Below are 13299 nucleotides of genomic sequence, written 5' to 3'. Positions count from 1 at the left end.
ACGTTGTCTTTATTATCGTTGTCCTTGTAGTTATTTTCTCTTTTATCAAATAGTACCGGGTGCTGAGAAACAAACACAATCATCCGGTCCGCCATGATGAATGTTTTGACTATGTGACGTGATCAACAATATGTGTTTTGATTGGTCAGATGTGAACATGTCAATGCAAAACTTCAGAAAAATCAACCTTGGTTCGAAAAAATTAATGCCGCAAAATCGCTCAGAGAAATAAAGTCTCTAGTGTGCAAGCTTGCATTGACTACATACAGGTTCGAAACGTATTCATAATTTGCTAATTAATAGCACAAAACATTTTTGTCCAGTGTGCAAAGACCTTAACGCCACCGGTCTGAAGCTGTTTAAGTCCTTGGGTCGTGGGGTCTTTGGGACTGGTACCACACAGGATGTTTTCCACAGCTGTGGTACTTTCCCCAGCTTCAAGCTCAAGTTAAAGACGTGCTCCATTATCCCGCACAGCTGGTCAGCGTTAGACCTGAGGAACCTTGAGCTGAGCCGTCCGGACCCGTGGCCTTCCTCACCTTGATCCTTCTCAGTTCGTTCCTCACCTGGTCAGTTGTGAAGGACAAGTTGGGGGAGGTCGGCTGAGTGCTGTGGGTTGTTGGAAGGGGGGTGGGGCGCCGTTCGTGTAGAGTGGTGTATGAGGAATGGGGGAGGGGCAAGTGCTGTGGGGAAGGGGGTAGAGGAGAGGAGGGGCAATCCACAGGGGGGTGCAGCAGCAGAGAGGACTGGATGGGGGGGTGGGGTGGATTGTTGATCGAATCTGTTGAAAAATAAGTTCAGGTCATTTACCCACTTCTGGTACCCCATAGGCTGTTGGTTGGGCCCCTTGTATCCAGTGGCGTGTTCAGGGAGTGGCCTAGGGTGGCACGGGCCACCCCTGAAATCTGATTGGCCACCCCAATATCCTAAAATATGATTGGCAATATGCCCAGTCAGTAGCGGGCCACCCCTTGTGCCACCCCTATCAAAAATGTCTGGACACGCCCCTGCTTGTATCCAGACAGATCTTAAGGCTCTTCCAGACCCCGCTGCAGAGCCGCGTTTGTGCAATGGGCAGGAGGAGCTGCTGCCCCGGGCCCCGGCCACTAGGGGACCCCGGCACGGGAGATAAAAAAATAAAAAATAATAATAATAATTTACCCACCCGTAGTAAAGTCCACGTTCTCTTAGCGTCACGTGTCGTTGCTGGTATCAAAGCATGCAAGACAACAATGGCTTCACATGAAGGTGATGTCAAACGATTTTGAACTGCGCCAATTTGACTTCAACAATTAGATTCGTGACTTTGCCTTCAAAAAAAGTAGACGAGTGGACTTAAACTAGTCCCACACTGATTATCTAGCCTATGTTTTTTTTATCAGTAGGCGGCCACAGCCTGATAATTAAATTATTCAATCGAGTTGTTTGTAAATATGTGTTCGCTGGGCTGTGTGTGTGCACGCTAGACTGCATGTTCCAATGTATTTTGACATTGTGGCTGGCTAGGGGTGCGTGTTACAATGTATTACAATCAGTGGCGATTTCTTTAACCTGGCCCTGCCCCGCCGATGTTGTTCTGCTGCAGCTGGCCTTCCATCTTCGTCCTGTAGACTTTTCCCCTCCGTGATCCTCCTCCTCAGCTCCCTCTGCCTTTAGCTCCTCCTTGTTGTTTCCTGATCTAAAGACCCTCTTCTTCTCCTTGAGGAGGGCCTTTATTTCAGGAGTTATCCATGGTTTGCTGTTAGAGAAACACCTTACAGTCCTGGAGGGTACGATGTTCTCCGTACAGAAGTTAATATAGTCCGTTATGCAGTGAGTGAGACCATCGATGTCCTCCTCATGGTCATCACTGAATACTTCCCAGACAGTGGAGTCAAAACAGTCCTTCAGAGCCTCCTCGGCTTCCGCGGACCATCTTTTCACTGTGCAAGTCACAGCTGGCTGGAAGGTGCACTAGGTTGTGGTCAGGTCTTCCCAGGGGAGGGAGAGGTGATGAAGAGTAGGCCTCCTTGGTGTTGGCATAGAAGAGGTCAAGTGTCTTATTGTCTCTGGTGTGGCATGTGACATATTGGGTGAATGTGGGTAGAGCGGAAGACGGAGGGCCATGATTAAAGTCACCAGAGAGAAGGAGGAGTGCATTTGGGTGTTGGGACAGCAACCTGCTTGTCACCAAGTGGATGACGTCACAGGCCGCTTCAGCGTTAGCAGCAGGGGGAACATACGCCGCTATCGTTATAACATGCGAGAATTCCCGTGGTAGGTAGTTTGGCCTCATACTAACGGCTAACAGCTCAATGTCCTTAGTGCAGGTCTGCTCCTTTACAGTGATGTGCCCTCGCCTGGCTGCCAGCCCAACTTAGCCCCGAACACCAAAAAATGTGGTCGAGAAGTTGGGTCTGGGGTCGCTAGTTTGGGGAAAAAGTATGTCCGAACACGAGCTGGTTGGACCAATCAAATTGTCAGGGCGGGCTTTATACGATGGTGGACAGATGATCAACAGTAACGTAATCAACCACGTCACCAATGAGCGCTAGGGTTGAATTTGTTTTCAACAAACAACATATTACGTTGCTCTGATTGGTTGTAGGTCTATCCAATTTAGCGAAGAAGCATTTTTTTCTGGGTTTGGTTGAAACACGCCCCATACTCACAGCCCAACGGAGCGCTTTCAGACTCATATTCTGAGTAGAATTATGAGTATGACAACGTCAGGCTAGATGTGCCCAGGGCTACACCATCTATCATTAACAAACACTGCCAAACCTCCTCCCTTCCTTTTCCATCTCTCCGTTGTCCTGTCCGCCCGTACGATACGGAACCCGTCCAGTGTAAAGGCCGATTTAGGGTTCTCCGTTTTCCAAAAAACGGACACATGGGAACGCCCTCGCCTACGTGAAAATGCTCTCTCCGAGCTCTCCGAAAGCCCTCGGAGAGCCCGGGGAGCTTGACGTGCACCTTCAACATTTTCTAACTATCCGTCCTAATTTTGGATAGTTACGGATACCCCCTTGGCTGTGATTGGTCAGTATTAAGAACCGCTTGCGTCAGGGGCGAGGTTGCCATGATAAACAGGAAAAACAGAATCCTTTGACCGCCATTGCTGTAAGTTTTTACAATTCATATTTCAGCTAAACAGTACTTGTAAATAAGCATCTGAATTAAAATCAGTTGCTGAAAATGTGCGTATTTTATTGATGAAACGGCGAATTTATAAATTTGCTCAGACTTCTTGATAACCTATTTAATAAACACTCGACAACGACTTCCACACAAAGACGGTTTCTGTAAGGTCATCTTTGACAAAAAAAAACGTTGCACCACCTACTCTTCTGGCGGTGAATTGTTTTCAGCACCCACAGCCTACGGAGAACCATAAACAATGTCTATCCATCCGTATCCGTCCACCCGCCCATCTGTAAACAGAGTCGGAGTAGCATATTGCGGCCTTTACATGCATGTCCGCAGTTATCTCCGTTAGCCATGTCTCCGTAAACACCATATGGCTACACTCCCGGGAGTCCCTTCGGTGGTGAGTAAGCGCTGATAACTCATCCATCTTGTTGAGGAGAGACCGTACGTTTCCCATGATGATGGAGGGGAGGACGGGTTTAAAACGTATCCTCCTGGCTCGACATTTTGCCCCCGCCCGTCTCTTTCTCCTTAGCTCATGGGCAACCTCATGTCTTTCCTTAGCTAGCAGCGCCGCTGTGTCCCAGTATGCTAACAGCTGATCCCTGGCGTAAACAATGTAACCATGGCTGCATGCTGGGTCCCCAAACACGGTGGTAAAAAGTTCAATAAACATCAAAAAGACAGCGACAAACTCGGCGAGTCTAGCTGCCATAGTGCACTACAACAATGTACAGATAAAAAGTAGCAAAGTAACAATAAATATATATGTGAGATAACAATGGTTTGTGCTCGCTGAAGGCCAGCACACCCCAATAACATAACAGAGAAGCTCAGTGGCGAGCAGAAGCTGTAAAAGGCTGCCACTCGTGCGGCGCCATGGTAACCAATGAAGATGAAGAGACATTGGCCGGGTTTCCCAGATTCGTTAAGAAGCTCTTAACGCTAAGAGCGTCTTAAGAATGTTTTAAGGGCGCTCTAGAACGCTCTTAGAACGTTCTTAAGAAGATCTTAGCGTTAAGAGCTTCTTAACGAATCTGGGAAACCCGGCCAGATTCTGCATCCCTATCTGCGACTGTTGCCGCAGATAGGGATGCAGAGAGGCATACATGTATGGTAGCTACTGGTAGTTCTCTCCCCATGCACTTTAATTTACAGTCTTATGTGGAATTGTCAGTTTTTTATGTACACTGAAGTGATGAGAATAATGAATGGAAAAACAAATCACACATTCTGAACCTTTTGAACAGAGCATGGATGGGCATTGCCAGGACCACCTCCTGGTAATGCACATCCAGTGCATGATGGGGGTCCCATCAGCCTGCAGAGCTGCACACAGTTCATTTAATGGCAGGTGAATTCTGCATGTAGAACTGTGGAATTTAATGTAATCTAATGTATTCCCAGTTACCAGTAAATAAATTGTACAAACTGCATCTCATGAAGCAAGTGCTAAAAATTTACCAAGGGATGGTGTACTTAGGGCAGAAGATTAGGAAGGCTGATCTTGAAATGTATTTGCTGGAACACAAGTTACAGGTGGGTGCATGGTCACAGGTGAATAGTGTTAATTGTAGGAACAATATATAAATACTCATTGTTGGATTTCTGTTTGTTCAAGTTCAAGTCTTTATTGTGAGATGCACAGAACAATGCAAAGTCAGACTGGGCACTGAAATTCATAGGCAAAGACAATGCAAAGCAACCTGGCATATCATAACATAAGTGGTACGTCTGGACCAGCAGCTCCCCGTCGACGCTCGGATTTGCCAGTACTAAAGGCGGCGCTGTCCAGTGCATTACGCGCCATTGCGCACACCTGTGTTTCTTTTTGCTCACCTGTTTCTGATTATCGTTAGTAGAGTATATAACCTGGGTTTTTGTTTTACTTGGTTGTCGGTTAATATGCGTTACATTGTCCTGCCGCATCTAGCGTCAGAGATTATCGTTTGTGATTCAGATTATGGGCCTCCGTTGTTGTGAATCCCTGGAAGGTTATTAAAAGGACCATCAAATCTGCACTTGCCTCCTCATTCCTGCAAATACCGTAACAATAAGTACTCTGAATATAGAATACACCTATGATAAGCAAAAATATAATAAACCTCCTAAATATACAAAATAATATACAATACAGTAGGGGTGGAACGGTACACTGAAGTCACGGTTCGGTTCATACCGCGGTTCAGACATCATGGTTCGGGTACGAGTTCGGTACAATGGAGGGAAAAGCAAAACAAACCAGGTTCCTCTACAAGTGAATACTGGCGCATTGAAGATTACATGTAAATTCCGATTGCGTCATTTTTTTGGCCCCATTTGTATGTGTATCTAAAGGTTGGTTAAGCACTGTAGGGAGGACAAGTTGGACAGTTTTTGAACTTTCCAAAATCATCAGGGAATGTAACTCCACACTTCACAACATTCTTTAAGCGAGTGTTTGATGGTGACTCAGGTCCGGTGCTAGAGATTATAAACATCCCTTAGAACTGGCGTTTTCCCAGATGCCTTCGAAACAGCTGTTGTAAAGCCTATTAAAGAAACCCAAATCGGATAACAGTATACTTAGTAGTAAATTACAGACCAATATCAAATCTTACATTTAGCAAACGCTCTTATCCAGAGCGACTTACAGTAAGTACAGGGACATTCCTCCGAGGCAAGTAGGGTGAAGTGCCTTGCCCAAGACACATCATTTGGCACGGCGGGGAATTGAACTGGCAACCTTCAGATTACTAGTCCAATTTCCTAACCGCTCAGCCACCTGACTCTCATTGATCTTCAATGTATTAGTGAAGTATTGGAAAAGATAGTATTAGTCCAATTAAATTCCTTTCTTGAAGAAAATAACATCTTGGAAGTCTCTGTTAGGTTTCAGAAAATATCACAGTACTGAAACTGCTCTCACCAAAATAATTGAGACCTCTGACTAAACTCTGATGCAAATAAAGTCTCTATCCTTATCCTGTTAGATCTCAGTGCAGCATTTGATACCATTGATCACGACATCCTAATCAATAGACTGGAAAACCTTATTGGGTTAACGGATAGTGTATTAAACTGGATGAAATCATATATCAGAGGAAGGAAGCCTTATGTTAGTTTAGGAGACCATATGTCTTAAGAAACATGAGAACTGTTACGGGGTTGCTCAAGGAAGCTGCTTAGGTCCATAACTTTTCTCGTTGTATGTTATCACTCAACTTTCTTCAATGAAATGAAGACAAAACTGAAGTCCTACTATGTGTCCCCAAATCCAAAAGAGAGATGCAAACTAAGAATCCAGGATGTTTAGTTTGCATCTCTTAAGTCTGTGTAATCCTGGACTCTGATTTTAATTTCAACTCTCACATTAATAAAGCGATCAAAACTGCTTTCTTTCACCTCAGGAATATAGCGAAGGTACGACCATTCATAAACCAAAATTATGCAGAGAAGTTAATTCATGCTTTTATATCCAGCCGGCTGGACTACTGTAACGCACTTTTTGCTGGTCTTCCCCAAAAAAACACTGAAAGACTACAGCTCATTCAAAATCTGCAGCTAGATTATTAACCAAAACTAAAAGGAGAGAACACATTAGTCCTGTCCTAGCTACTTTACACTGGCTCCCTGTTACCTTCAGAATTGACTTTACGGTACTTTTCCTCACATTCAAAGCTCTAAACGGACAAGGACCTAGCTACTATGCAAACTCTCTTAATAACTACACACTAGTTAGAACACGATGATCATCAAATGCAGGCCTATTAGAGGTCAGCAGAAGCAGTCATAAGAAGATTGGTGATGCGGCCTTTGTCAATTACGCCCCAAAACTATGGAACACATTATCCATAAATATTAGGGAAGCAAACACGGTAGAATTTTCAAAAGACAGCTTAAAACCTATCTTTTTACCAAAGCATGTAACTAATTTTATCTCAGAAGGGTTTTATTACTTTTATTAGTTGTTTTGTTGTTTTTATTGATTGTTTGGATCCCCGCAAAGATTGCGGCCTGTGTTTTGTTACATTTTACTTATATTGGGAAACCATAAAGACTGTGGCTCGAAATACCGCAAAGACTGTGGCTTGTAATCAAAAGGCTTGAGCAACATAAGTTCTGGACTGCTCTGCAAAAGGTCTGAGATTATGTGTTTGGGATTTGAATCAAAAGGCTTGAGCAACATAGGTTCTGGACTGCTCTGCAAAAGGTCTGAGATGTTCTGGATTACCGCAAAGACTGCGGCCTGTGTTCAGAAGGGTTTTATTTAGTGCTGTCAGTTAAATGCGTTATTAACGGCGTTAACGCAAACCCATTTTATTGGCGTTATTTTTTTCCCGCGAGACTAACGTTCTTTTTGGCCTAGCAAATGTTGACGATTTTTCACATGCTGTTGCAACAACTACTGATTTGAGAAAAACTACAACACCTCACCGGATCTAGCTAGACCGGAAACAAAAAAACAGGCACCCCGCACACACTTGTTTGGGCTAGCTGGCCGGCTAAAGAGTAGTAGGCTAACATTACGTTTAGAGTGGATAGCGAGCGTGAGACGCCGAAATGGATGCCAATTAGATTCTGAATGGAAAGGTTACTTAAAAAAAGTTGCCAAATGGTTCCATTGACAAGACCAAATTGTTCTGTGAGTTTTGTCGTTGTGAACTGAGCTATCATCCTAGCACGTCCAGTCTGAGATACCACTTGATGGCCAAGCACACAGCTGATGCGAATTCTCCGCCCCCTCGTCAAAGCCAGTCAATGTTGCAATGTTGTTTTAAAAAATAAAATAAGCATTTGCACTAACTAAGCAATCCAATCCACGTTTCCATGTTGATAATAGCATTTAAATGAGAAAAAATAATGGAACAAAAAGAAATCAAGGGACATTTAGAATAGAAAAAAATGTGTGATTAAATGCGATTAATCGCGAGTTAACTATGACATTAATGTGATTAATCGCGATAACAATTTTAATCGTTTGACAGCACTAGTTGTATTACTTTTATTACTTATAATATTGTTTTTATTGATTTTCTGTAAAGCACTTTAAGCCGCAATTCTTGTATGAAATATGGTTTGTAAACAAGTCTTCGAAAGATTCGTAATTCTGAAAGTTGTAAACAACTTCTTACATGATTACATTTGGAAGAATGTTAATATATATGTAATAATTAACTAAATGCAAAGTGAGTGAAGAAAAATATATCAAATATATCAAATCAATATCTGCAACATTGAGATCAGGGCTCTGTGGGGGCCATACCATTGCTTTCAGGACTCCCTTTTCTTCTTTACGCTTAAGATAGTTCTGAATGACTTTTGATGTATGTTTGGGGACGTTGTCATGCTGCAGAATCAATGTTGGGCCAATCAGATGCCTCCCTGATGGTATTGCATGATGGATAAGTATCTGCCTGTATTTTTCGGCATTGAGGAGACCCTCAATTCTGACTGAATTCCCAACTCCATCTGCAGAAATCGATCTTGAGCCCTTCGGTGAACAAACTGCCTTCTGCTACAGCCAGATATTTCAAATATTGACTCATCAGTCCAGCACCTGCAGCCTTTTTCTGCCCACCGGTGTTTTCATGCATAGTTGAGTCGCTTGGCCATCTTTCCATGTCGGAGACATGGTTTTTTGGCAGCAAGTTTTCCATGAAGGCCACATCTGACCAGACTTCTGCAGAAAGTAGATGGGTGTACAAGGTCCCACTGGTTTCTGCCAGTTCTGAGCTGATGGCACGGGAAGTAAGCATGATGTGTCTTTCGTCTATTGCAGTAAGTTTCCTTGGTGCATACAGTCCTAAATGTTGCCTGTTTCTTTGTGCTTCAAAAGAGCTTGGACAGCACATCTGGAAACCCCTGTCTGCCTTGAAATGTCTCAGAGAGACCTTGCTGATGCAATACAACTTGTATCTTGTTGCTGTGCTCAGTCTTGCCATGGTATTTAACTTTGGACAGTAAGCTATCTTCAGCAACCTCACCTTGTTAGCTGAGTTTGGCTGCTACTCATCCAGTTTGTATTATCCTACACAGCTGTTTTTTTCAATTAATGATTGTTTTTCAAATTACATATTGAATTGATAATCATTAGTACCTAGAGAAATGTATGCAGTTTTGAACGCAAAGGGTGGTCACACCAAATGTTGATTCGATGTGGATTTTTCTTCTGTTCACTCACTATTTAGTTAACTGAGTTAACTGAACAATGTGATATATCTTTATAATATCCATTCACTTGTTGTGAAAGTTGTTGACCAAAGTCTCAAAGTTGAGGTCTCTTGTGGTGTTGGCCTTAGCTAGATTATACAACTGTAGTTACGGTCTTGTTGCGCAATTTAAAGTGAATAGTCTCTAATATTACTCTCTATCTAGTCGGGAGCCATCATGACGGTTTTGGCTGCAGTCTGTATCAAGATGCCGGAGGCCAAGCTTGCCATAATCTTTCTCCCCATGCTGTCTTTCACTGCAGGAAATGTAAGTGAATACTTCCTCATTAAAACTCCATGACCCTTGATATAAACCATTAATATAAATGATTAAGGCAACATGTGAGAGGAGTGTTTCTTGTCTCTGAACAATTGTCCACTGTTGTCAGGCATTGAAAGCAATTGTGGCAATGGACACAGCTGGAGTGCTTTTAGGATGGAGGTTCTTTGACCACGCTGCTCATTTAGGGGGAGCACTTTTTGGCATGTAAGGAACATCTTTTCCTGTCTATGTACTTGACAGTTACTCAAATCTGTACATATTTCTCATCTTTTCCTTAATTTTTTTCTCCCTACAGATGGTACATTATGTATGGTCATGAGCTAATATGGAAGAATCGGGAGCCCTTGGTGAAGATCTGGCATGACCTGCGGACCAAGGGTCCCGGAGGGGGAGCAAATGGAGGAGGCTCACTATAGATTTAATTTGTATAGACTGGACCACAAACATCTGTTCACATTTACAGATGCATTTAATACATATAAAAGCCTTCCCTATCATATCCTCTTAAACACCATACTGTTGTCTGACATACATTCTTACAGTCCATATTCTTGAGTACTCATGTTTGGGAAAATAACTTGGATGTTTTTAAAGGCTGTATGTGATCATCCTTGTAGCTCCATATATTAAAATGATAATGTATAAAGTATCTAGGGACTCCACCACCAAATTTGTTTAAAGGGAAGAGGAAACCTTGGTCTATTATGTAATAATCAGTATCCGAAGTAATTAATTATTTAAAAAAAGAGCAGATCAGATAACATGAGGGACAATGCAAGTAATATTATACACAATGATTTATTTAAGAAATTGTAATTATATAATGTACAATACTAAATAACTTATGGGTTAGTCTTGAATTTGAATAGCAATATGAACAACGGGATACACAATGGATATGTGAAGAGCGCGTGGGTAGGGGGAAGGGAGAGAGATGGGCCTTGTTGGAAACAAATCTAGCAGTAACGGTAACCCTAACAAAAGTTAAGTTATTTTACTAGTAATTTAAATCAAACAGACAATTTATACCACAAATTACACTGCCTTTAACGTCGTTGAGTTTTATTACAACAGAAAACTAACGGAAAGACGTGTGGATTTAGCAATGTTTGTTAGCTCGTTGCTGTCATGGATCAACTGAAGCCTCCTGCGGAATTGAAGCTTACTGGCAATGTTGAAGACCAATGGAAGCGTTGCAAGCAGCGTTTCAGTCTCTACCTTATGGCAATAGGCATGGGCATCAGCAGCATTTTGGGAGTGGGGGGACACACATTTTGTCTGGGGGTTTGTCCCACAGAACTTTTTTAAAGATGTAGATGCAATTTCCCGCATTCTGGTGCATTTACCACAACTATTATTACCATAGTTGTTATACATATACTGAGGGGCTGGACATTAAAATATTTTGAAAACTAAACTCCCCCCCCCCTCCTTGAGTCACCACCTTACCGCGGTGGAGGGGTTTGCGTGTCCTAGTGATCCTGGAAGCTATGTTGTCGGGGGCTTTATGCCCCTGGTAGGGTCACCCAAGGCAAACAGGTTCCAGGTGAAAGACCAGACAAAGCGTGGCTCAAAAAACCAACCATGAAGAAAAACAACAATGGTTCTCAGTTGCCCCTGCCCGGAAGCGGGTCACCGGGGCCCCCCCCTGGAGCCAGGCCTTTTCCCATGGGGCCCGGTCGGGCACAGCCCGAAGAGACAACGTGGGACCCTCTTCCAGTGGGCTCACCATCCGCAGGAGGGGTCATGGGGGTCGGGTGCAGTGTGAGACGGGCGGCCGCCGAAGGCGGGGGCCTTGGCGGTCCGATCCTCGGCTGCAGAAGCTAGCTTTAGGGACGTGGAACATCACCTCGCTGGCGGGAAAGGAGCCTGAGCTGGTGCGCGAGGTAGAGAGTTTACGGCTAGATATAGTCGGCCTCGACGCACAGCATAGGCTCCGGAACCAGTCTCCTTGAGAGGGGCTGGACTCTCTTCCACTCTGGAGTTGCCCTTGGTGAGAGGCGTCGAGCTGGGGTGGGAATACTTGTTTCCCCTCGGTTCGGCGCCTGTACATTGGGGTTCACCCCGGTGGACGAGAGGGTAGCCTCCCTCCGCCTTCGGGTGGGGGGACGGGTCCTCACTGTCGTTTGTGCTTATGCACCAAACGGCAGCTCAGAGTACCCACCCTTTTTGGAGTCTCTGGGGGGGGTGCTGGAAAGCGCTCCTCCCGGGGATTCCCTCGTCCTCCTGGGGGACTTCAATGCTCATGTGGGCAATGACAGTGAGACCTGGAGGGGCATGATTGGGAGGAACGGCCCCCCCAATCTGAACCCGTGTGGTGTTTTGTTGTTGGACTTCTGTGCTAGACACGGCTTGTCCATAACGAACACCATGTTCAAGCATAAGGGTGTCCATATGTGCACCTGGCACCAGGACACCCGAGGTGTCAGTTCGATGATCGACTTTGTAGTCGTGTCGTCGGACTTGGGGCCGCATGTCTTGGACACTCGGGTGAGGAGACGGGCGGTGCTGTCAACTGATCACCACCTGGTGGTGAGTTGGCTTCGATGGTGGGGGAGGACGCCGGTCAGGCCTGGCAGGCCCAAACGTAATGTGAGGGTCTGCTGGGAACGGCTGGCGGAACCCTCTGTCAGAAGGAGCTTCAACTCCCACCTCCGGGAGAGCTTCGATCATGTCTCGGGGGGAGCCGGGGACATTGAGTACGAATGGGCCATGTTCCGGGCCTCCATTGTTGAAGCGGCTGACCGGAGCTGCGGTCGCAAGGTGCATGTCGCGGCGGTAACCCTCGGACCCGGTGGTGGACTCCGGAGGTGAGGGATGCCGTCAAGCTGAAGAAGGAGGCCTATCGGACTTTATTGGCTGGTAGGACTCCAGAGGCAGCTGATGTGTACCGGCAGGCCAAGCGGAACACGGCTTTGGCGGTCGCGGAGGCAAAAACCCGGGCATGGGAGGAGTTCGGTGAGGCCATGAAGAATGACTTCCAAACGGCTTCAAAAAGGTTCTGGACCACCATCCGGCGGCTCAGGAGGGGGAAGCAGTGCTCTGTCAACACTGTATACGGTGGGGATGGTGCGCTGCTGACCTCGACGGGGGACGTCCTGGATCGGTGGAAGGAATACTTCGAAGACCTCCTTAATTCCACCAACACGCTTTCCGACGTGGAGGCAGAGTCTGGGGACATCGGTGGGGGCCCTTCTATCTCTGGGGCTGAGGTCGCCGAAGTGGTTGAAAAGCTCCGCGGTGGCAGGGCCCCTGGGGTGGATGAGGTCCGCCCGGAGTTCCCTAAGGCTCTGGATGTTGTAGGGCTGTCTTGGTTGACACTACTCTGCAACATCGCGTGGACATCGGGGACAGTGCCTCTGGACTGGCAGACCGGGGTGGTGGTTCCCCTCTTTAAAAAGGGGGACCGGAGGGTGTGCTCCAACTTTAGGGGGATCACACTCCTCAGCCTCCCTGGGAAAGTCTATTCAGGGGTCCTGGAGAGGCGGGTCCGTCGGATTGTCGAACCTCGGATTCAGGAGGAGCAATGTGGTTTTCGTCCTGGCAGTGGAACAGTGGACCAGCTTTATACCCTCCGCGGAGTCCTGGAGGGTACATGGGAGTTCGCCCAACCAGTCTCGATATGTTTTGTGGATTTGGAAAAGGCGTTCGACCGTGTCCCTCGGGGGCTCATGTGGGGGGTGCTCCGAGAGTACG

At 45.7% G+C, this 13299-nt stretch overlaps 1 protein-coding gene across 2 annotated transcripts in view; it reads left to right on the top strand.

Annotated features, from left to right (window-relative positions):
• The window catches only part of LOC124466108 (presenilins-associated rhomboid-like protein, mitochondrial), a 57988-nt gene extending 47036 nt beyond the window's left edge, over positions 1 to 10952 (top strand). The window contains exons 8-10 of one of the 2 annotated variants that reach the window (XM_047017788.1): positions 9487 to 9588; positions 9710 to 9807; positions 9899 to 10952. In XM_047017788.1, coding sequence (XP_046873744.1) covers positions 9487 to 9588; positions 9710 to 9807; positions 9899 to 10019 — 321 coding nt within the window. In that variant the 3' untranslated portion in view covers positions 10020 to 10952. The remainder of the gene's footprint in view (positions 1 to 9486; positions 9589 to 9709; positions 9808 to 9898) is intronic. The other variant, XM_047017789.1, reaches the window with a different exon arrangement.
• The last annotated feature ends 2347 nt before the right edge of the window (positions 10953 to 13299 follow it).

This window comes from Hypomesus transpacificus, unplaced genomic scaffold, assembly GCF_021917145.1.
Source record: "Hypomesus transpacificus isolate Combined female unplaced genomic scaffold, fHypTra1 scaffold_65, whole genome shotgun sequence".
NCBI lineage: Eukaryota > Metazoa > Chordata > Actinopteri > Osmeriformes > Osmeridae > Hypomesus > Hypomesus transpacificus.
This window is presented reverse-complemented; position numbering and strand designations above follow the sequence as displayed.